The sequence below is a fragment of the Pogona vitticeps genome, chromosome 1, assembly GCF_051106095.1.
Source record: "Pogona vitticeps strain Pit_001003342236 chromosome 1, PviZW2.1, whole genome shotgun sequence".
NCBI lineage: Eukaryota > Metazoa > Chordata > Lepidosauria > Squamata > Agamidae > Pogona > Pogona vitticeps.
Window position 1 is genome coordinate 170,965,234 of NC_135783.1, and position 25,726 is coordinate 170,990,959.

Here is a 25,726-nt window from a genome sequence, read left to right on the forward strand (position 1 = left end):
TTAAGGTAACGCACAGACCCTGAACCTATCAGTTCTGGCTACCTAAATAGAAACCTGAACCTATCAGGTATGTACTAACTGACCAACAGTTGTACCCAGTCTGACACACAGACTCCAACTCCCAACTCTCCACACAAGCTCCAAATATATATACAGTACAGCTCCTCCCCCCTGATGTCCCGCCTTCCACTCCCCATAGGATGGAACTTTCCCTCCAAACCCATGACAGACAGGTACCATCAGTGCTGTATGTGACAGCATGGAACTGGCAAAACCTTAAATGTCTTACTTACCTTGACAGCCCTATTAGGGTCACTATAAGTTGGTTCCTATACTTATGATTTTTCCTGCCCTCAGCTTAGGTTTTGGAAGAATATATTTAGACTCACTAGGCAAGGTTGATGTTTTTGTTTCTTTTTTTTTCCTATTTGTATTGCCTGTTGTGTATTTGTATCACACTTCAATTCAGTCCAAAACAACTTGCTGCAGTCTTGTTTTTATATTGTCTTTTAAACCAAAATAAATAATATTCATTTTAAGTGATCCAACTTGCATCTTTCTTTATGCATAACTTGAATCTGCAAGATCTGATTAGTGCTGTTAATGACAAGATATCTCAGAGGTCTCAGATTTGTAACAATAATAATTAATTGCTATAAAATTGGCAACCCTGGGCTGCATTTAGAGTGCCACCTTCTTGAAAAGGTGCACTCTTATCAAATACAAATACAGTACAGGCTAAAGTCTTGTTGCTTAGTGTAGTAAGTTACCACCAGACTATGCCCATTTGAATCAATGGCACTTGTGCAGTTGTTGACTTACCAAAACTCCACATATTCAATAGGCCTATATCAGCTGCAATTCACCACAAGAAACAGGATTTGAGTCCAAGCAATTTAATATTTATTTATTTATTTATTTGTATTATTTATATTATGCCTTTCTCCCCAAAGTTAAACAACAGCAACTCACAATAGTTAGAACAACAGATTAAAAAAACTATATGAATATTACATTTTAAAAACAATTAAACATACATTAAGATTAAAAGAATCGAGCTTAAAAACAATTCAAAACATTAATGTGTAGCCTTTATAATTAAAATTGTAAACCGCCCGGAGAGTGCTTGTAGCGCTAGGGGGCGGTATATAAGTCCAATAAATAAATAAATAAATAAATAAATAAATAAATAAATGGTAAGTTACAAACCAGCATTGCTGATATCATTTACTGCTTAGAAGCCTGCCTGAACAGAAAGGTCTTTACCTGGGGCAGAAAGGCAAGAGGAAGGGGGTCAACCTGGCTTCTCAAGGCAATGCATTCCAAAGAATGGCAGCAGCCACTGAGAAGGCCCTCTATCATGTCCCCACCAAATGAGCTTGGCAAGGTGTTGCAGCTTTGAGAAGAGCCTCCCCATAATATCTCTAAAAATGAGAAGACTCATATGTGGTGATATGATCCTTCATATAGCCTGGACCCAAGCCATATTTAAATTGATTGAAGAAGATTAGTCTTTACAAACAAGTAACCCTGGGCAACTTTCTTATGTTCAAGAGGCTATGGAATTGAACTGTGACTTGCCATGAGACTACACTCTTCAAACTAGCTATTGTGGCGTGTCTCTGAAGAACATGATTTGTGGACTTCAGCCATTCATAGCCAACAAGCTGAAAATGTTGTTTGATATATCACTATTACACAGCCAAAATGGGCAAAGTGTAACCCTCACCATTCTTCACCATTGGCTATGCTGACTGGGGCTAATGAGAGCTGCAGTTCAACAGTATCTGGAGGGCCTCACTTTGTCCATGCACTAAAACATTATAAAATATACTTCGTGTTTTGTCTTGTTAGTATCAGAGACTGACAGTGCAGCCCAAATTCCAGCTTTTGATTTCATGTGTCAGTCCTGCCCCACCGCCACCATGCACTTTACATGTTATATTGTTGATATTTTTCTCACACTTAGCCACTTTGGGCATTGAAACCATTGTTGTGTATAATTGTTATAAGGGAGGAAATCTTTTTCCTCCCACAATAACATATAACAAAAACTAAACAGGTGCTAGTTTTTCAATGGTTTTACCAAATTGTCCAGGAGGATTGGGCCACTGTCTAGATTTCTTAATTTCTGTTTTGTCAGTAGTTTATGGAAACTGTGCTCATTTTAAAAGACAACAGGTGTTAAAACAATGAGTAGCTTGCCTCTTTTGCATCTGTGCCACAAAAGCTGCTTTGGTGTTTACAAGAAATAGGATTATTAAAAACATCCTGCCGCTAGAACATACGGACTCATAACTGCTATTCTTTTCCCTTTTTTCTCACACTGGAGGGTTTATTTATAGCCTGTAAATAAAAGCATACCTGTTCTGAAGAAGGAGGAAGCCATATTCATTTCCACGTGGAAGTAAGGCCAACAATAAAAGTTTTTTAAAAGATCTAAAGGGAAGGCCTCCTCTTGTTGTCTGAGTTTTCAGCTCTTTAGTTTGCTCAAACTAGATTGAGAGTATAATCAATCTATTCAGTATATAATCATATCTCAACCAGGCACTTTTGGAATGTTAGGCTCCAGTCCTGTTCACACGTACCTGGGAATAAGCTCTAATTAAACCAGTAAGATATATTTTGAAGGAAACGCACAGGATGGCACTGTTAAATTGATACTTACAAAATCAATCAAACTCAATTGTATTCGGTTGATATAGACTGGAACCCTGGTCCTTTCCCCCTATAAATCCAGAACCATTCACTCACTTCTTCCATACCCATTAGTCAGGTAGTCTGAAAAAGGAAAAAGACCCAACTCAAAGAACACACCCATTCCTATATTTAGGTAACATTATGCAAAGAGGATAAGGGCAGAAAATAACTAAATCAAACAAATAAATGGATTTCTTGGAAGCAAAACACAATGCAAAAACTAGTGGGATTTACTTCCAAATAAATGTGCCTGGTTGCCTCTCCAATCCTAAATAGAGATGGGCATGAATTAATTTTGCCCAGGATGAAGAAATTCATTGCTGTGGCATCATAAGTGTTGTGTGCCCCCCCCCCAACTCACCAACCTCATCACGCTGCTTGGCTTGTCCTCCTTTGCTGACTGTCCAGTCTGGGAAGGGGCTTGGGCTTCCCTTCCCCATCTCCTCCAGTAGCCGACCACTCAACAGCTGTGCTGGGGAGAATTTCTATCCTGCCTGCCAGAGGAGCTGGAGAAGGGAACCCTAAGCTCCTTCCTGGACTGGACTGGGCAGCAGGCAAAGAAGGGTGCCCCAGGTGGTGTGTGGAGGCTTGTGAGTAGGGGAGGTAGCCAGGGGTGGGGAGAGGGAACACATGGCACCCATGGTGCCCGCCAACAAATTTTATCACCCCAGGCCAAATTAATTTGTGTCCATCTCTAACCCTAAACCAAACTTCCCTGTTGTTCCTTTTATCTCTTGTATCCCTACTTTAGCATTCCAATCCCCTAGAATGAGAAGAACATCTTTCTTTGGTATCAGTTCTAGAAGGAGTTGTAAGTCTTCACAGAATTGTTCAATTTCAGCCTCCTCAGCATTGGTAGTTGGTGTATAAACTTGGATTATTGTGAATTTGAAAGGTCTGCCTTGGATTTGTATTGAAATCATTCTGTCATTTTGAGATTATATCCCATTACAGCTTTTCCCACTCTTTTGTTGACTAGGAGGGCTACTCCATTCCTTCTATAGGATTCTTGCCCACAGTAGTAGATATGGTAATCATCTGAATTGAATTCGCCCATTCCTGTCCAGTTCCGTATGTAGTTCACTGACGCCCAGGATGTAAATATTTATTCTTGCCATTTCCTGTTTGACCACATCCAGCTTACCTAGGTCCATAGATCTAACATTCCAGGTTCCTATGCAGTATTTTTCTTTGCAGCATTGGACTTTCCTTTCACTTCCAGGCACGTCCACAGCTGAGCGTCCTTTCGGCTTTGACCCAACCACTTCATTAGCTCTGGAGCTACTTGTACTTGTCCTCCGCTCTTCCTCAGTAGCATGTTAGATGCCTTTCGACCTGAGGGGCCCATCTTCCATCGTCATATCTTTTAGCCTTTTGTTTCTGAACATAGGTATTCTTGGAAGAGATACTGGAGTGGCATTGCCAATTCCTACTCCAGGTGGATTGCAATGTCGGAAATCTCCACTATGACCTGTCTGTCTTGGGTGCCCCTGCACGGCATAGCCCATAGCTTCTCTGAATTACTCAAGCCCCTTTGCCACAAAAAGGCAACAATCCATGAAGGGGAAAATCATACTAGGGCTCATTTTCAGGTTAGGTCTTATTTTTGGGGAAACAGGGTAGTTGCTACATACAGTCTGCTGTGCTGGAGCAAACACCTCTGTTCCCCGCTCCCCGCTCTTTCTCAGAGAGGTAGCCTACATAAGTGCTTAAGAGTATCATATATGTGTAGTCCAGGACATAGAAGCTTTAACTGCCAGCAGGTAAACATGAATCCTTGGGTTATCTCTAAAAAAGTTTAGAAAAACATCTCCCATCATTCAGTATTAGTAGAGTAAGACATCGTCCTGTTTCCAGATCAACAATAATTAAGCCAATAAGTGGTAATCTTTTAATCCTAAGAGTACTTTTTATTTTACCTACCTACCTGTTTGCCTGCCTGTCTGTCTATCTGTCTGTCTACAAGGACATACGCATAGACAAGAAGTGGCCATTTTCCTATATGCCTACTTTGCTTGAACACTTGGAGCACAGTATTTGGGCAGGGAAGTAAAAACAAAACACAATACAAAGCAAGGGGTGTGGTTACATTACGAAAATGAATCAAGAGAGGCATCAGGGGTTTTGAAATCGATTTAAAGTCATGTGGTAGTCATGTAGTTTTTTGGGTTGGTGTGTGTGTGTCCTCTTGGGAAAACTTTTAATCCGTTTTATACTGTGTTGTGTATCAGTTGAGAGGGCAGCATGGGCTTTTAAAATCATTGCATTTGATGTGCCTGCCTACCCTGATGCTGGCTGCCTCTCACAGGCATGACCTGCTGCTGTGGTGGTGTTGTTTTTAATCTTGTTTCTGCTTACAATCTGACACAGCACTAGAAAGATAGGGAAAAAATTTAAACAGATTGGATTGCAAGCTTTCACTGAAACCTGGCATGCACTCATGGAGGGAGAAAGCAGGGGGAAAAGGAGAGGGAGCAAGGAAACTGGCAGTGCCACTCACCAGTGTGTCTTCCCCCTCACCATCCCCGGCTCCTGGTTCCTTCACTCCCTCTCCATGTTTCTTGGCAGGCAAAAGAACACTTCTCTTAATGACTTTTCTTAGAAGCACATTTTTAAAATGAGGAAAATGGGATCAGCACCACCAGTTTCAGTTATCTGCAGTTTACTGCAGCCGTATATACAACGCACAAGGGAATGGGCTTCGTGGCCTTTGTAATGGCCCCTTGTGGGCCTTTGTAATGGCCTCCCACCTCCTTGTATGCTATATATAAAGTTTGGTGCTATTCATGGTTTCAGGCATTCGTGGATACCGTACATTATGGAATATATCTTCTGCACATACTGTAGTCATAATGTGAAAATGTCTTCTACAGCCTATAGAACTATAGAATAAACTTACTACCCAAACATACATGATGTTTTTTCAGATTTCCAAGCAGGTGTAGGATGTATATTAAAACACGGATTATGCAAGAATAACCTTTTGATTTGATCTATTTGATTTGAAAAATCTGGTGGGAAAACATTAACCTATTTTGTATCATAAACAGTCATTTTAAAAAGCATTAAATCTGTCAAATTGCAGGTTGCAGAAAACACTAAGACTGCACATGTTCACTGTTTACTTTCCAATTTCCTGATATTTACTTTTTACTATACTATAGAAGTGACCTCTAACCATCTAACTGATTAAACTTTGACATTGTTCTGGGGTTGATTTATTGTGAATATTTACAGTGACTCTTCCAAATGTGAAGCCAAATAGTTTTTGAACTTTGTGCTAATAAATTATGTTGTTAATAGAAGAGGTCTAGGTTCAGTATTTCTTTCTTTCCTCAAACATCTGGTATATGTTAACTAAAATCTGCACTGATTATAAGATCTATGTCATTGTCTCTTCTGGGGTGGTACTCCATATAAACATACAGATTTTTTTAAAAGGACACTTTTTAAAAAGCCATACAATTTTAATGGAAATATTTCCTAAGGCAGTATACAAAATTATATGTAATTTGACCTGGATGTGTATGTTTTTAAAGCAATTGTACCAAACATATAAGAAAAAGACATGTGCTATTTTTCTTTGTAGGAAAACTAGTGGCAAGTAGAAAAAATATTTAATGCCCAGTCTCCTTCAAGTGATTCTTAATTCAATTTTAGGTCACAATAACCAGCAGAAAACCTCTATCTCTGCCCACAAAACAGTAGTTTATAGATTCATTACAAGACAAAATGAATTTGACATGTAATAGATTATAAGTCAAGGTTATTGCCTCAAGGCTGTTGGGTACATGAAATCAAACCCGAGCTAGATTCAGATAAAGGAGAAGTGAAAATTGCTGGAACAATAATAATGTAAAATATGCAGATAACACCATCTTACTGGCAGAAATCAGTAACTTGAAATGACTTTTAGTGAAAATTAGAGAAGAAAGTGCCAAAGCAGGACTGCAGCTGAACATTAAGAAGACCAAATCATGAAGAACAACTATACGGAAGAACTATACGACTTTAAAGTTGACAATGAAGAAACTGAAATAGTTGGAGGTTTAGTACACCTGAGTTCAATCATCAATCTACATGGACTGTAGCCAAGGCATCTGAAGACTGACATTTGGAAGTGCAGCAATGAAGGATCTAGAAAAGATAATCAATTATAAGTATGTGTCACTGGAGATGAAGACCAATATCACCCACACTCTTGTATATCCAATTGCCATGTATGAGTGTGAAAGCTGGACAGTGAAGAAAGCTGACAGGAAAAAGACTGATTCGTCTGAAATGTGCTGCTGGAGCAGAGGTTTGTGGATATCCTGTACTACCAGAAAAATGAACAAATGTGTCTCAGATCAAATCAAAGTGAACTGCATCTGGAGACAAGCATGTGGAAACTGAGATTGTCCTACTTTGGGTATAATATAATATAACAAGATTATCTGGAAAAGATAATATTGGGAAAGGTTGGAGGCTGTAGGAAAAGAGGATCTGAGCGAGGTTGTTGAAGACTGCACACTTTGGATATTACTCATTCTTGGGTTTGCCATAAGTTGAGGGTGACTTGACAGCACTTAGTAACAGCCACAGATGTGAGTTGTAATGCAGCCTAATGCAGTCATTATACTAAAGATACAATTCCATTTTGAGTGCTTAAAAGAACTCTAATCATGCAGTCCTAGATATGTCTACTCAATAGTAATTCCACTATGTCTAATGAGATTTACAGATATGTTGTGTAAGATTGCATTTCAGTATCAAAGCCTGCCTCCCTCCACACAAAATAACCCCAAAATATGTATTTTATTTTTTAAAAAATAAATGTTTTTAAAATTTGGAGAAAACGCAGCCTACAAAACTAATAAAATAATAAACTATACATAGGAATATGAATTTATGTCTGAGAAAATCTGTATTGGCTTGCATGCTTAAGTAATTGAAATCCTATGAACAAGTTTCCTGCAAGTAAGCCTTGCTGAACCTTTATAGAGTGCAGAACTTTAAAAGAATGTGAACCTGAAAGCTTTCATTATTAAATTGACCTTATAATGCAGGGTGGTAAGATGACAATGATTGCCAGGAAACAGGTGCTGGTCTTTGTATCAAAATGTTGGTCCTCTTGTGTTTCATATTAGACACTACATTGGAGTAGTGTAAGTCTGTTATGGAAGATATGAGTTAAACAATGGCCTGGTATTAAGTCTGATAAAAATGTAAATATCAGACTAATAAGGACAAAAATAATGTATGAGGAAATTGCATCATTAAAATGGAGATAGAAGCGTCACATGAAACAAACAGAGGAGTGACAGAATGAAGAACTACCTCAATGGCAAGCTAGCAACCTGGGATCGGCACCCTTATAAGAAGACTCTGTGGACGGATGATTTTAAAAGACCACTAGCATTAGAACAGCGCAAAGCAGAAATGTGTGGGACTCCAAAGGGGGAAGGTCTGCAGCAGTTTGCAAGACCTCAACATGACCGGTAAGGCCAGGACCTTTCAGAGGTTACCGGTTTATTAAGATCACCACCAGATTCCTCAAGGATTCAAGGGTGGGCCACGACTGCACCTTTAGGACCCCGTCGCCAGCTTTTCCCGTGCAAAAACACAAAGGGAGACTGTGGCGTCGAGCCACTGCCCGCAGCTCTTGAGGGAATCATGGCGGCGGCGGCGGAAACCGGCAACCGGCCGCGGCTCAGAAGCTTCCTTAGCAACCGCCCGGGGGCAGAAGGGGAAGGAGGTGGCAAAGAGGCCGGCTGGGCTCGGCCGCGACAAGGGCGTCCCGTTGCTAAGGGGCGCCGCTGTGGAGGCGCCTCAAACAGCCACTGCCTGGGGAACGGCTGGGAGGCTTGCAGGCTGATCCGGAGCCTGCGGGAGAGGGACGGTTGGGGCGGAGAGAGCGAGAGCGAGGAGACCCGGGTGGCCTCCGTTGCCCTGAAGGGCTGCAGCCCGGCTGACTCGGATCGACTTCTGGCTTTTTTAGAGGAGCGGCGGCGCGGGTGGAGGGGGGGGGGAAAGCAGGTGCTTTTCTTTTCTTTTGTCTCTCGCTCCGTTTTCCGAGGCACCCTCTCGGTCGTCCTCCTGAAAACAGGACCTGGACATGGAAAGCTAAATACAGGAGAGACACCCCAAAAGAAGTCATGTCCCATGTGTAAGTAAGAACAAAACGCCACCAGTGGATTTGTAGGTGCTGCTTATCCGGGGTGTGCTTACCCAGAACTGAAGCCTTACCGAGACATATTCTGGGTACATGTGCAGATGGTTATCGTTTTGAAACCCAGAAAAGGCCTTCTTTTCTCTTAAAGTTCATGGAAAGGTAGCCATAGGTCCCTCCAGAGCCTGCCTGGTTTGCTCATATGCCCTATTTTTAGTGGGCAAACATTGACACAGGTAAAAAACATACGGAAATCACTAGACTTAACTGTGCAGCTTTAGTTTTATAGGGTTCAGAGGTTATCAGTCCATTAGTTTGTGGTGAAACTTCATTGTCCACCCTACAAATAGAAAGCAGGTGGCAATTTTTATAAGGTCAATAAAATGTCAGAGACCCAACTGATATACTTGTCAAATACGTTTATCTGAAATATGCTCTTATAATCCATTCATAATTATTGCTGGAAGATACAAATGACCAAATGACCCAGAAGACTGTGACATTTTTTTGCAATCTACTTGGATTTAACTTAGTTGATTGCCTTTTGTAAAAGAACCATAAGTTATAGGCTGTTTTAATTTTCCGCTATTGACCTTAGTTTTGAAATGGATAATTTTAAAATAAATGTTTTAAATTTACCTTTAAGAGATATATAGGATTACCATGTAAACCAGCAATCCTATGTGCACTTCAGGAATAGTGCTTATATAATGTCTTGTATTTTATTTCTGGAACTGAAGTATTTTTTCTTCCCTTCCAATTAGCATGTACAATAAAATATGGGCAGAAGCCCAAGAATCCCTCAACAGTCTGTTGCAGAAGGAAATTGAAGAGAAGTCCCAAAAGCCACTGAAAGATCGTCTGGTAGTGTTTCAGATGCTAGCTACTTTCTACATCAAATATGTGCAAATATTTCGCAATTTGGAAGCTGCTTATGATCAGATTGTTCATCCACAAAAACGTTTAATTATTCGGCAAGTGCTGGATGGCGTAATGGGCCATATTTTGGAACTGAAGAACGAAATGGTGGAGTTGGAGTATTCAGAGTATCATTATTTTGATGACATTTTACAGGATCTTAAGCTGTCCCCCGTATGTATATTTCTAGTATTTTTTTACACTATAGAGGTGCTCCTGAGAGAATAAGCAACTGGTTGTTTATTTAAACAGTGACTCCTGGTGATCTCAGTAAAATATCCAGTTCTTCTCAGTTACAAAATTGTATTGAACAATAGCAGTGTTCCATATTGTTGCAGTACTTGCTGATGTGATATAAAACTTGGTTCCCCTTCTAGTTTCCAAAGTAAAGTTTATTAAATTTTCACCATAGAGTTGATGAGATCTGCAGCAGTGCTCCTCTGTTGTGTTGAATGGTGGTTTTCAGTGCTAGAAGTTTAGGTGTAGTGTTACTCCAGATTTTTGTGTTTCTGTGCTATGAGATATTGTGTACATACATCACCATCTAGAGAATCTTCATAATTATCAGGAGAGGTGCAAGCTCCTCACAACATTTAACTTGGTTGGCCAGCAGTTAAAATGCTAGCCTATTCTTACTCATTAACATGAGTGTGGATGGAGTATGCTGTAGTAGAAAGAGTGATGTCTTGCCTCTTTGAAATTCTTGCACTTTGTTTTTCAGATGTTTCATTCACATCTTTTCCCTTACTGTGCAGGCAGTAGTAGATCCCAATTTTCATGTCACTTTTATATTTTTGCCTGAATTATATTAATCCAGATGCTCTCAGTGGGATGACCATGCTGATTCTCCTGCATTTCAGTGCAGGAATATGTATTTTTGACATACACTGCAACTCCATATTCCTTTCTGTTCTTTTTCTTTTGCTGTATTCCTGTCATGGGAGTCATTCCACCAAGTTTCAGTTATCCCTATCAAGCTGTATTCATCCTCCTTAAGTAAAAAAATTCTGTTCTTATTTGCTTCCCATACTCCTGGCATTCATTTATAGACAACAGAGTATGTGTCATGTGTGGCCTGGTTTCCTTCCTACATTGTTATAAGACTATTGTTGGACTCCATTAGAGCTACTTACTCTATGCTTCCTATTGTGCATAAGCCTTTATCTGTGTTTACCTCTGAATTTGCATCTCCCTCCCCTTTCCAATTCAGTTTAAAGCTTTCCTGCTGAAGTTCTTCATGCTATAGCCAAAAATTTCTTCCCAGTTCTTGTGAGGTACAACCCATTATTTTGCTAGCAGTCCGTCTTCCTAGAAGACAGTCCCCAAGTCCAAATTCCTCATGTGGGCTCCACCTTCACAGCTAGTCGTTCATCTAGATTGTTTTCCTTTCCCTTTCTATTCCACTTGTGAGTACTTGTAGGATAGTTGAGAAGACTGTCTGGGCCCCAAAGTCCTGACTATGTCATTTGTTGCCGAGTGGATGAGAAGAAAGGATATGCATCCATGGGTTTTTTGAGCAGTGGACATCTCTCTTCCATCCTCTAGGCCAGGGGTCTCCAAACTTTTCAGTATGAGGGCCACATCATATATTTTACACATTTTTAAGGGCTGAAGGAGGGAAGGGGGAACCATGTGATCACTTGGGTCCCTCTTCCCTCCTCTTCCTATGTCAGGCTGGATAAAAAGGCAAGGCAGGCCGGATGTGGCCCGCAGGTTGTAGTTTGGAGACCCCTGCTCTAGGCAAACAGCACACCTGATTGGTTCGCAGATCTTCCCAGCATATTTGAGTCTCGCAAGTAAGAAGTCTCCTACTACAACTGTTCTTCTCTGCTTCTTTTTGTAAGGTGTAGGTTCAGTAACTCTGTGAGTTTAACACACACACTCATGTCCTCTTGCAGGGCCTCATATATGTCTTTCACTGCATGCTGTCTGCCAGACTCCTCTTCAAGAATCTGAAAGCGGTTCTGCAGTTCCATTGGTGAAGATTGTCTTCTTTCTTCTTTTGCTGCTGCGACTCTTTTCCATGGTGCTTCCCGTACTATGTTCTTTTCTCAGCATTCTTCTCCTCTGCTTAGTCCTGCTGTTCTTCCACCTCCAATAGTCCTCTTGGTTGCTGCTGCTCAAGAGTTCTGTCTAAACCTCCAGCATGACCACTCCGCTGCTCAGTTCTCACTTTTTCCTTCAACAGTGTAACCAGCTTTCACTTGTTCCATGTGTACACTGCGTTCTCAGGCATGGGAGAAACATTGTACACAGTCTGCAGGTTACCACCACAAAAGTGTCTCTTCCCTCTATAATCCCTGTTACCTTTTGGCTTTTTTCTGTTTCTCTATAAGTGCCCTTTGCTTTGTCTTCTGTGCCTTGAAGGATGTGATGTTGGGAAAGTCCACTAATATATAATTATTTGCAGAAACCAAAAGTTTTGTTTTCCTCAGTAGTCATCTTAAATCATTGCTACTTTCTGCCAGTAATATATTGTCATCATTATTATTAGTGTTTGTTCCCTCAATTTTTTATTATTCCTTCATCTGAGTCTAATTTTCATGACATGTCTTGCATATAGATTTAATAGATAGTGAAATAAAAGATAGCTTTCTCTGGCACCATTGCCAATTAGAAACCATTCTATTTCTGTATAATCTGGGTGAACAATAGTTCTTTTCCAGAGTATAGGTTACATAGGAAACCATCAAGTGTTGCAGCAAACCCATTTCTTTTAGAACAATCCATGACTTTTCATGATGCTGACAGTCAGAGGATTTGCTGTACATTGTAAATCACAAACTGTTGTTCTTGTAAATTCTTTAGTACACTCCTGTAGCCAATGATAACACATAGGCTTGCTTGCTTTATTTGTTTGTTTGTTTTTCAAAATATAATATTGAAGTTAAAATAATAGAAATTAAAATACTTTTTTGGGTTTTATTTTTAAAATGAAAGGTTCAGCAACCCTTATTAAAAATATGTTTCTTTGTAGTTCCCAAAAGCTTGCCTGAAGAGAAAGATCTTTTCCCCCTAGCCAAAGAACATTCATCTGCATTTAGTCCATTAATTATATCAGATATTGTTCAGAACCCAAGCAACCTCCCTGGAGTTAGATGGAAAAGAAAAAAAGAGAGAGAGAGAGAGTTGGTTTTTGTTTTTTGTTTTTGCATATTGTTGGCACTAAACCCTTATACTTTAGACAATTTCTTCTAGCAGTTTCACATGTATAAGTTTGAGAGACAGGGCTGAAGGCAGTGGTACTGGTAAGATATTTCAGATATCTGGGAAACTATTATTATTACATAGGGCAGAATCAACATCATAGGATATAATTCACACCTTTTTGCAAACTTTTCACTCTTAATAAACTGTATGTCATCTCCCACATACAGAAATATACATATCCATGTTTTTAGCAACACTAACCCTTGGAGACTTTGTCTATAGGCAAGTAATAAAGCATATTGTTTTGCAGCAGAGAAGTGGATTAGTAACTTTCTGGGCACTATATTGAGTATTGTTAAAGATATATGTATACTGCCTTTCTTGGAAATTAAATTAAATTACCACTTGAGTATTTCTAGATGGAATTCAAGGCTCTCAAAGGACCAGAGATTTCCAAAGATTAAATATGCTAAAACAATTGCTGAGTAAACTGTAATAGTACAAGACCTGTTTTGAGTGTTAGTTACATATTTCTTCTTGAAATATGTCTTGAACACTATTTGCAAGTATGATGACATAAGGTATTAAAGGAATGACTAGCATGATTTATCATTTTTTTGTAATTCAACAGGAGAACATTGAAATCCCTATACCAAGATATTTTATTAAAGAAAAGCTAAAGGTGTTGAAAGAGAGAGAGAGAATCCTAGCTCAGATAATGTTTGATGCTGGAATGCATGATGATGAACCAGTAAGTATGATCAGTTCAGGGATACCTCTGCAAATCGCAACACCCAAGTAAATGCTATGATCTGGCATTTGTGGTCCTATTCCATGGCTAGCACCTATATTGCTACAGAAGCTGGTAACTCCAAACAGAGAGCAAATCTTGGGCTTTCTAAGTACCAATGTTACATTTTTTATGTTTTCTGAGTTAACAATATCAGAGCAGAATTATTACATCATTAAGGAGAACATTATATTTATTGTAATTATAGCACTGATATAGTAGGTGTTTGTAAGGTGATACACCCAATATGCCAGCAAGTTTGGAAAACTCAGCAGTGGTCAGAGGATTGGAAAAGATCACTCTACATCCCAATCCCAAAGAAGGGCAGTGCTAAAGAATGTTCCAACTACAGTACAATTGCACTCATTTCACACGTTAGCAAGGTTATGCTCAAAATCCTAAAATGTAGGCTTCAGCAGTACTGTATGTGGGCTGAGAACTCCCAGAGGTACAAGCTGGATTTCGAAGGGGCAGAGGAACTAGAGACCAAATTGCTAACATGCGCTGGATTATGGAGAAAGCCAGAGAGTTCCAGAAAAACATCTGCTTCTGCTTCATTGACTATTCAAAAGCCTTTGACTGTGTGGATCACAGCAAACTATAGCAAGTTTTTAAAGAAATGGGAGTGCCTGAACACCTTATCTATCTCCTGGGAAATCTATATTTGGGACAGGAAGCAACAGTTAGAACTGGATATGGAACAACTGATTGGTTCAAAATTGGGAAAGAAGTACAACAAAGCTGTATAATGTCTCCCTGCTTATTTAACTTCTATGCAGAATACATCATGTGAAAGGCTGTACTGGAGGAATCCCAAGCCGGAATCAAGATTGCCGAAAGAAATATCAACAACCTCAGATATGTAGATGATACCACTCTAATGGCAAAAATTGAGGAGGAATTAAAGAACCTTGTAATGAGGGTGAAAGAGGAGAGTGCAAAAAACAAAACAAAACACCACAGTCTGAAGCTCAGCATCAAAAAAACTAAGATCATGGCCACTGGTCCCATCACCTCCTGGGAAATCAAAGGGGAAGATATGCAGGCAGTGACAGATTTTATTTTCTTGGGCTCCACGATCACTGCAGATGGTGACAGCAGCCACGAAATTAAAAGATTCCTGCTTCTTGGGAGGAAAGCGATGACAAACTTAGACAGCATCTTACAAAGCAGAGACATCACCTTGCGGACAAAGGTCCAAATAGTCAAAGCTATGTTTTTTTCCTGTCGTGATGTATGGAAGTGAGAGCTGGACCATAAAGAAAGCTGTCCACCGAAGAATTGATGCTTTTGAATTGTGGTGCTGGAGGAGATGACTGAGGACAAGATGGTTGAACAGTGTCATCAAAGCTACCAACATGAATTTGACGAAACTCCGGGAGGCAGTACTAAAAATTATTAGGGAAAAGGTTAAGGCTGCAGTACCAACATTTTAAAATCCTAGGAAAAACTAAGCCTTTTATCAATCCTTTTCATATTGGCTTGGGAATAAGATTCAGTAAATACTATGGGAGAGCTTAATTGTTTATTCTTTGATTATGATTCATATCTCATCTGTCTCTCAGAACTGGGACATGCCTCTAAATGTGTTATGTCTAATAGAAAGGTGTCTCCTGAAGATCTCAGGGTCAGATGACATATTAAGGGATATGAGCATTGCACATTATCAGCACATTTTTCCTTCAAGCACAGGTTTTTCAGAAATGACCATTATAAAACAAAGACTGCCACCTGAAGATATGAAGTTGAGGAAAATCACTATTCCATAGCAAAGATACATTTCATCACTTGAAGGAGAAGTGAATTCTTGTTAATCATGTGCTCTGTCTGACCCTCTGAACTGGAAAAACTCATATGGGGGCATGTAAGAGCATGTAATACTTCAGATAATTTAACATTATTATAGGTCGTCGTTTAGTCGTGTCCGACTCTGTGACCCCATGGACCAGAGCATGCCAGGCCCTCCTATCTTTCACTGCCTCCCGGAGTTGGGTCAAATTCATTTTGATAGCTTCGATGACACTGTCCAACCATCTCATCCTCTGTCGTCCCCTTCTACTCTTGCCTTCATACTTTCTCAACATCAAGGTCTTTTCCAAGGAGTCTTCTCTTCTCATGAGATGGCCAAAGTACTGGAGCCTCAGCTTCAAGATCTGTCCTTCCAGTGAGCACTCACGGTTGGTTTCCTTTAGAATTGATAGGTTTGTTCTTGCAGTCCAGGGGACTTTCAAGAGCCTCCTCCAGCACCACAATTCAAAGGCATCAATTCTTCACTGATCAGCTTTCTTTATGGTCCAGCTCTCACTTCCAAACATCACAACCGGAAAAACCATAGCTTTGACTATTCGGACTTTTGTTGGCAAGGTGATGTCTCTGCTTTTTAAGATGCTGTCTAGGTTTGTCATCGCTTTCCTCCCAAGAAGCAGGTGTCTTTTAATTTCGTGGCTGCTGTCTCCATCTGCAGTGATCATGGATCCCAAGAAAGTAAAATCTGTCACTGCCTCCATATCTTCCGCTTCTATTTGCCAGGAGGTGATGGGACCATTGGCCATGATCTTAGTTTTTTTGATGTTGAGTTTCAGACACTCTCCTCTTTCACCCTCATTACAAGGTTCTTTCCCTTCATGGATTTGTTTCAGATTATTCCTTAGTAGCCCAGTGGTTTTTCCTACTCTCTTCAGTTTAAGCTTGAATTTTGCTATTGGAAGCTGATCATCAGAGCCACAATCAGCTCCAGGTCTTGTTTTGCTGACTGTATAGAGCTTCTCCATCTTTGGCTGCAGAGAATATAATCAATCTGATTCCGATATTACCCATCTGGTGATTTCCATGTATAGAGTCGCCTCTTGTGTTGTTGGAACAGAGTGTCTATGATGACCAGCTTGTTCTCTTGACAAAACTCTATAAGCCTTTGCCCTGCTTCGTTTTGAACACTTGGATTATTGTGATGTTGAAAGGTCTGCTGGATTCATATTGACATTATTCTACCATTTTTGAGATTATATCCCATTACAGCTTTTCCCACTCTTTTGTTGTCTATGAGGGCTACTCCATTCCTTCTATGGGATTCTTGCCCACAGTAGTAGATATGATAATCATCTGAGTTGAATTCACCCATTCCTGTCCATTTTAGTTCGCTGATGCCCAGGATGTCAATGTTTATTCTTTCCATCTCCTGTTTGACCACATCCAACTTCCCAAGGTTCATAGATCTTACATTCCAGGTTCCTATGCATATTTTTCTTTGTAGCATCGGACTTTCCTTTCACTTCCAGGCACGGTCACAGCTGAGTGTCCTTTCGGCTTTGGCCCAACCACTTCTTTAGCTCTGGAGCTACTTGTACTTGTCCTCCACTCTTCCTCAGTAGCATGTTGGATGCCTTCTGACCTGAGGGGCCCATCTTCCAGCATCGTATCTTTTAGCCTTTTGTTTCTGATCATGGGGCGTTCTTGGCAGATACTGGAGTGGCTTACCAATTCCTACTCCAGGTGGATTGCGTTTAGTCGGAACTCTCCACTATGACCTGTCCATCTTGGGTGTCCCTGCACGGCATAGCCCATAGCTTCTCTGAGTTATTCAAGCCCCTTCGCCACGACAAGGCAGCAATCCATGTTGGTTATAGGTAATAACCAACATTTTGAATTATGCCAGGAAACAGTTCACTAGCCAGTCAAACTATTGTTTTGAATCAGCTGATATATCTAAACGCATTAGGAAAGCACCCCAGTGTACAGCACATTACAGTAATATGAACAGGTTTACATTCTCTCTTTTTAAAAATCAAAACATCCTAGGTCTTTGATATTTGATAAGATTCCCCTGGATGACACTGCTGATAGAAGGGACAGAGAAGAATTTTTTCTGCTTAGCCTCCATTACTTCATAATCTCCTTTAAATGGGTTATCACTCATGTTCAGTCCTATTTGCTCCAAGTTTCTTGTGTAAGCATCATCCTAGTTGCTTACACATTTCATTACTGCCAGCTCTCTAAAAGGATAGGGGTCTCGTTTGGCTGGTCTACCTGGAAGCTTGAAATACTCTGCAGCAATTGTGTCTACCTCCTGGACCATTTCTCCTTTCAAAAGATTGATCAGAGCTTTCACAAAACCCCTTCTCTAGGCAAGTAGTAATTATTAAAATTACTTTAACTATTCCCCAAGAGCCATCAGGAATTGAGCAGCCTCCTGGAGCTGACAGTCATTGGAACAATGAAGAGTTCTACTCCAAGATCACCGTCGTCCCATCCAGCACAAAAGATCAGTACCCGCCACCCTGATAAGATCATAACCATGGGACACCGTTTGGATTTCTACTACATTCTCCTCCTGCCTGCATTTATATAAATGTCTGTTTGCTGGGGTTGTACTCCATACAGTTCTCCAAAGTTGGTGTCAAATAAAGCTTAATAAATCATGCTGCTTATATATTGCCCCACAACACATAAAGCACTCTTTGGGAGGTTTAAAATTTAATTATGCAGGCTACACATTCCCCCCCTCCCGCATGCTGGGTACTCAATTTACTGTTGTCAGAAGGATGGAAAGTTGAGTGAACCTCAAGGGATTGAACCCAGGCCGTGAGCATTCTGGCTGCAATACTAGTACAGTACTGTAGTAGTTTGCTCTGCCACAAACGCTCATATTATTAGTGTTTGAGCTGCTGGAAGAGTCTCTGTTGGACAGAGAGAGAAGCAATTGCATTATAATAACTGTTGTGATCTCAGAGCCTGACTGGGATTCCAGTAAGGCCTTGATCCCAGCAGAAGAAGCAGTTTGTCCTGCCCTTGTTGGTGATACATAACTTGTTATGATAATCTATGTATACATGCATTTATTTTCGTGTTTTTGCTGCTTTTCTCCCAATGAAGGGACTCAAGGTGGCTTACAAATTGTTAAAGAAGCCCAGACTAGAAAAATAAATTACTGCATTAAAACATATAATAGAATTAAAACAATTAGTTAGAGCAGTTAAAATACATTCAAACATACATGAAGTAATAATGATGTGCAGCACCCAAAAGAAAAATTCTTCACTGCCCAATTAGTTGCTAAAAGCCTGTCTAAAAAGGATGGTCTTTACCTGTTACTCCAACCTAGCCTTCTGGGGGAGAGCACTTCACAACCTGGGAGAAGACCCAGAGAAGGGATCCACGTTTCCACAAGATGTGCCTGTGTACTTACCATGCTAGTACAAAACAAGAAACCCAAATGCATATATTTGTATATTTATTGTATAATACAGGTAGTATAGTACAGTATAAGAAACACAGTTCTTCAATATCGTGCTGTTCATTTTGACAAGATAATTAAAAGTGTGCTTAAAGCAGATAAAATAGTTCCAATAAATGAAAGGTTTCTAGCTCTCTATAAAATACTGCATTGCTACTTTTTCTTTTGTGAAATCAAAAAAGGGTTAGTAAAAACATTGCAAAGAATGTTCTGTTGTTCATAATTATTCAATAATTTTGTTTTTATCAATTACTACTTAGATTTTTAAATTCTGCTGTATGTACAATTTGTCTCATGAGAAACATTTCAACAATGTTCACACTTTAGGAATATTATTTATTTAACCTATTAAGTAAGCACATGCAAAAATGTACCTGACAGCCTTGATACTCCCTGTTTTAGAAACAGTTCTGTCATAAATTGTAACCTGAGTCAAAATACCTCCTTCCTTTCTTCTATCACATCCTTGGGAGCTATTTGGCAGCTAATTGTAATGTCAGTAGTCAAAGGACTCTAGTGTCCTGGGAAAGTGTCCCATGGTTCTGGCACGTAGGATGCTACCATAACAGAATTCCAACAGGGAGAGAGAGTTAGAAGCATAGTGATTGGTAGGACTACATCTTTTATTGATTGATATCAGGGGCATACAGAGAGTTCCTCCACACCAAGATCACTAGCATATTATCTACCAGAACTGTTGAATTTCAAATGTGCTTCCTCAAAGAACTGGAGTTGGTGAACAGTTGGTACTTGGAATTCCCCAGGGGCGAGGGGGGGAGTGTCAAAACAGCTAATGGAAGGTGCTGTGATCAGCCTATATGCTTCATGTTGTGCTACGTCTAGAAGACATTCAAAATAATGTGTTATTTTATATTTCAATTATATTTGCAGAAGAAACATGCAAAAGTCATGCTTTTAGAAGAAGCTATCAGAGCAATTCAGATAGCTGAGCGGGCCCGCCAGGGCCGACTGAGGGCAACCTTCATGAAGCAAATCTATCTTGAAGAAAAGAGAGAGCGACTAGCCAGACTTCACGGTACAAGAGGCCCAGATCTGGAAACTGCTGCAGTGAACATTCAAAGGGCAAGTTACTTATTACCATTAGAACTATATAGCTGCTAAGCGGATCCAAATGACTGTGAAAGACATATATAACATAATCAGTGTATAATTATTAATGGGCATCCCTCCTGATCCTTGCCTTGGTTTGCAATTGGCTCTGTCTTAATGAGTTTTGAAGATAACTCTCAGAGTTCACCAGATACCTGTCACTACTAGTCAAGACCATCTCCCATTTTATGAATATGGTGAGGAAGAAACTGGTGTGAAACTTTAGTGTGGGCATTGATTGATGCCAATGTCCTAGGTAGTTTTTTTCTGGCTCATTGGCATAAGATGGGAATCATTTGATACTATATTCTCTAGGTATCCTAGTGACAATGCACAGTACAAGACAGAGGCATATGTTGCTTTGTGGCATCCCAGAAACTACATTCCCGACACTGCATGAATAACTTTGAGAAGTGGACGTCTGCTACTGGAAAGCCACCAGGGAGGTCTGGAGCTGAGTTTAGCCTATCTAATAAGCTGACTCTGTGCCCAGATCTCTCAATTAAGAGTGCTATAATGAATTTAAATGAGCTTGATCAAATGATGTCAATTAGTCATAATAAAGACATGTTTCTTTACCTTAGAGACCAATTGTGGATTGTCAATGATATCCTAACTCAGTACCATTCTTAAGCAAATAAATGCACTGGGTGTTTTAAAAGCATGCAGTAGTTTTTGCATGGAATGTGTAAGATTTAATAACATTACTGACTTAAATTGTTGTTTTTATTGTTTTATGATATTCCTGTTGTAAGCCGCCCAGAGTAGACGTGGTCTAAATGGGTGGGATATAAATTAATTAATTAATTAATTAATTAATTAATTAATTAATTAATTAATTAATTAAATAAATAAATAAATAAATAAATAAATAAATAAATAAATAAATAAATAAATAAATAAATAAATAAATAAATAAAAGTTAAAGGAAGGTGGTGTGAGTCATCAGGGTTCATATCTTTAAATATTTTTAATCAATAAATTAGGAATATTGTAAATTAAGTTGAGTTTTGTTGTTGTTTAGTCGTTAAGTCGTATCCGACTCTTCGTGACCCCATGGACCAGAGCACCCCAGGCCCTCCTGTCTTCCACTGCCTCCAGGAGTTGGGTCAAATTCATGTTGGTAGCTTCGATGACAAAAGTCGAGTTACCTTTGATTTTTAGTGAAAATAGGACATAATAATAAATAGAGAAAGTTTGCCAGTATAATGGGCTAGAATCCTATCTGTATTTTCAGATAGTTTGCATTACTTTCCAAGGCTTAATGCAGCTAAATTACAGGGTGCCGGAGCATGTCTCAGTCAGGTGCTTGGTCACATACCCATTTGCACAACATATTCCCTAGCATATCATTTAGCTGCAGTTAACTGCTACCTAAATCATTGCAATGCGATTTCTTTTGCGATTGCAAAAAAGCCATCGCTATGCGGATTCGTCGTTAAACGGGGCGCCCGTTATGCGGGGCACCACTGTATTTGAAAAGTGCTATCATATCCCCCCCCAAAACACACACACTCTTCTTTTCTCAAGGTGAAACATGCTGAGTTCTTTCCATCTTTCCTCATAGGGCTTGAGTCATTCCTTAGAAGGTTTGGGACATTTCTCATAGGGATTTTGGATGAAGGGTTAAGATGTTTTGGAATGTATGCATTTATTATTTCTTCCAATTTTAAATATCTTATGTCTAAAGATCTTTCCCTTACTATGTTCCTTTCTATTTCAAAATGTAAGTTTTCTTTGAGAAAAAAAAGATATTTAAGTTATTTTTTCATAGAGTATGAGTACATTAAGTGTTTTAGATAAATAAATAGTTATGTGAAAGGAAAGCTGGAAAGATGTGGATTAAAATATGAATGGGGAAAATATAATTGTATTTTTCAATTGTATTCTAATTAGCATATAATTTAACTTACTATTTTAACTCTTTTTTCTAAATATTGTGAGGTGCCTTGAGTCTCCTTATCAGGAGAATTGTGGTATATAAAAGAAAGAAAGAAAGAAAGAAAGAAAGAAAGAAAGAAAGAAAGAAAGAAAGAAAGAAAGAAAGAAAGAAAGAAAGAAAGAAAGAATGAATGAATGAATGAATGAATGAATGAATGAATGAATGAATGAAAGAAAAATAGAAATGTCAAATGAATTAACAGATTGAATAGTTCTAAATTATTCTATACTATACTGTACAGCAGTGGTCCCCAACCTTTTTGAAACTGTGTTACGGAGGGCAGGGGCACCCCCCGTGCTCATGGGTGGGCGTGGCATGTTCACGCATGGGAATGGCACATTTGCGGATGGGCATGGCATGCTCACAGATGGGTGTGGTGTGCTCGCATGTATGTGCAGATGGGCATGGTGGGTGAGTGGGGCATACACTTGTGCATGTGTGCGAGCACGCCATGCTCACCTGCAAACGTGTCACACCCACCCGCAAATGCACCATGCCCACCATGCGTGCAGGGGGCCTCCAGGAGATCTGTCTCTGTGGCCCAGTCCTGCAAAGTCCACGAACCAGCACTGGGCCACGGACTGGGGTTGAGGACCCCTGCTGTACAGGGATGTTTAAAGCCACCCCTCAAATCACAGATTTTTCCCATTTTTACTTTCTCCATTTGTTTTCCTCTTTAACACTGTAGAAGAAGGTCTAAAAAGAGCAAGTAATCTCATTATATTTGTATTTAAAATTCAGTTTTGGCGTGGACATTCCCAGTGGAAGAGAACTTTGCAACTTAGAGAAGAAGAAATGATATTTCTAGGGATGGTGAGTCTTTAATTTTTTCACTGTTCTGAATAATAAATAAATAACTTCGCATTTTGAGAAAATAAAATAAAAATGTTCTAAAACTGTGTATTGCAAATGTTACCCGTTAACAAGAACAATGTCTACATCAGAATGTACATTTCAATCCTTTTAGTTTGACATAGATATTGCATACCTATAACAAATGTGAAACAAAATAAATAGAGACAAAGATCCAAATCCTGTTGCTTAGCATAGTAAGTCAAAGTAAGAGTCAGCCCATTTGAGTTAATGGAATTTGCAGAGGAGTTGGCTCACTAAATCCACATTAATTGAATAGGCCTTCTTTTGCTAAGCAGCAGGATTTTGGCCAAAGAATGGTAAGGTAGGGATAGATCTAAAAGAAGTGGCCTATTATAACCCACAAATCTGAACTGATTGCTGTCACCGGGATTTTTTAAAAAAATTAGGCCAAGAACTATGTAAAATTAGATCAAGGTCTGCAAGTTGTAAATGCCATAGTTTGAGAAGAATATGAAAATGTAAAATATGTCCAGAAGAGGATATCAAACATGGTGAAGGGCCTGAAGATGGACTCCTAATGAGGAAAAAGTTTGGGTATGTGTAACATGAAGATACTTTTAAGAAGTAATGGTAGTCTTCAAATATTTGAAAGACTGATACACTTGGTTTTTGTGACTCCAAAGACCCAAACAGTAGAGGAGTTTTGACTAAACAATAGGAAGCTCTTTCTAATGGTATGACTTGTTCAGCAGAGAGTGAATATAATAGAAAGTAATCAGTTTTCCTTCATTTAGAAGGTCAAGAATTTTGAATGTTGGCTTTCTAGTATAAAGCTCTTAAGGGCCTGTAGTTGTGAGTTTGCTGCATTAGCAGGAGTTGGGCTATATGACCTTCCAGGTGTCTTCACTTTTATTAATGTTGAGTGACCCTGTGGAATGTCTGCTTAGTCTATAAAGTCACTTTTTAAAATAGGTTTCTTCGAGTGCTCATTATAGGCCTTAAGCTTACAGATGTCAGAATGTTTATAGAATCATAGAATAATCGAATTGGAAGAAGCATCTAAAGCTATTGCATCCAATCCCCTGCTAAAGGCAGGGATCCAAATCAAAGTAGATCTAATAGATGGTTGTCCAGTTTTCTCTTAAATGCCTCCAGTGTTGGAGCTCCCACCATCTTCCAAGGTCATTGGTTCTATTGTTGTACAGTGGACTCTCGACTTACAGACGGCTCGACTTACAGACTTTTCGAGTTACAGACTTCTCTGGCTGCAAAATTTAGATTCGACTTGCAGCCAGAGAATCGACTTACAGACCAGAAAAGAACCAAAATGGAATAAAAATAGAATAAAAACCACTGGTTATGGGATTAATCGGTTTTCAGTGCATTGTAGGTCAATGGAGATTTGACTTACAGACTTTTCGACTTGCAGCCACCATTCCATATGGATTAATTCCTTAAGTAGAGGGTCCACTGTACTTCTTTAACACGTAAGAAGTTTTTCCTGATATTCAGCCTAAAACCGGCTTCCTGTAGCTTGAGCCCATGATGTTATTAGAAAAATTGTTTTAGTAATCATCACTGTAATGTTGGGATTTTCCTTTTACCCAGTTACACTGGTGTAACACAAACACTGTAGCATTTTCAACAAATTGCTCCAAGTAAAAGCATTATCTTAGACATTATCATGTGCATACTGAGTGGTGTCAACTGTTAATGTTTCAAGCTGGTAATCTGTTAATATCTAAATATGAGAACTGGTAATGTCATATGTTTTTTCCTCTCACTGTTAAGAATAAGAGTAACTGTAGGCAGTTATGGGATGCTCATTCACATTGCAGTGATGGTTTGTGGTTGATGTTACCTGAAAATATTATAAGAACATAATATAAAATATGATATATTTCTGGAGAAAATGCTTGCGTTCTTGTTTACTTTCCTAAGTGAAGCTTTTAGTATTTGCATATACATTTGTACAGTTGGATCACATTTTGTGACTCTGTTTATTTTACATTTCTCCTTACTTTGTTTTCTGTTTGGAGATTCAGCTTCATTCCTGTCCATATTTTGGCAGCAAAATATTGACAGTTGTACAAGGTCCTTTCTGAATTTGATCCAAATCTTAGTTGAATTAAAAGCTGCTCAGCAACCTTTTCAATCTATGCTGATCGTTGGCTCCACTAATTGCTTAAATATTGCATATTGTATGGAAGCAAACTTTATAATTTTCCCCAGCACTGTATAACTATATTAAACCTTACGCATATTTTCATATTCCCCAGCTTCCATCCAGAACACACTACTGTTCACAGCCAACCTTTCAGATACAACTGCTTCTGTTCAAATTCAGAAGGCAGAGATTCAAAACTCACGAATTTAAAGTAGGCCGTTTAAAAATCACAGTACCAATGCATGAGATAAAAAAGGAAGAAATTGGCAGGTCAAGATCTGTCAATAGCCAGGAACAGGGCAAACCAGAAAAAGAGACTGACAGAACACCCTTGGTGGTCTCCAAGCTGAGACCATTCACAGGTATCATCATTGCGCTATAGTCAATTCTGGACAATTCTACATCTCTCTTCCATACTGCAGACACTTACAAGGCAATATGACACAGGTGCAGAAACAGGGCCAAAGACCCTGCTACAAACCCACATCTGTTCCTGGGGCACCATTACTGGTCCCAATAGTGCCACCCAGAACATCCGGGGTTCATTTACTTTTTCATCTTCTAATCTGATATATACCATCCTCTGTCAGCAGTGTCCCTTGTGTTCTTATATAGGGCAGAAAGACAATTTCTCTGCAATAAATGGACTCAAATTTGACACAAGAAATTGCAACAAACGAAAGTCAATGTCAGAATATTTCCTGGGCTTTTAAAGTACATATACATTATATATATTTAAAAAACTGGTTTTC

At 39.3% G+C, this 25,726-nt stretch overlaps 1 protein-coding gene across 9 annotated transcripts in view; it reads left to right on the forward strand.

Annotated features, from left to right (window-relative positions):
• Positions 1-7,985: 7,985 nt before the first annotated feature.
• The window catches only part of DRC11 (dynein regulatory complex subunit 11), a 204,306-nt gene continuing 186,565 nt past the window's right edge, over positions 7,986-25,726 (forward strand). For 4 of the 9 annotated variants that reach the window (XM_072977271.2, XM_072977285.2, XM_020802380.3 and 1 more), the window contains exons 1-5: positions 7,993-8,180; positions 9,616-9,943; positions 13,551-13,670; positions 19,831-20,022; positions 22,733-22,804. In XM_072977271.2, the coding sequence (XP_072833372.2) occupies positions 8,008-8,180; positions 9,616-9,943; positions 13,551-13,670; positions 19,831-20,022; positions 22,733-22,804 (885 nt within the window). In that variant the 5' untranslated portion in view covers positions 7,993-8,007. Of the gene's footprint in view, positions 8,181-8,677; positions 8,849-9,615; positions 9,944-13,550; positions 13,671-19,830; positions 20,023-22,732; positions 22,805-25,726 lie in introns of those variants that run through there. The other 5 variants (XM_072977296.2, XM_072977322.2, XM_072977303.2 and 2 more) reach the window with 5 other exon arrangements.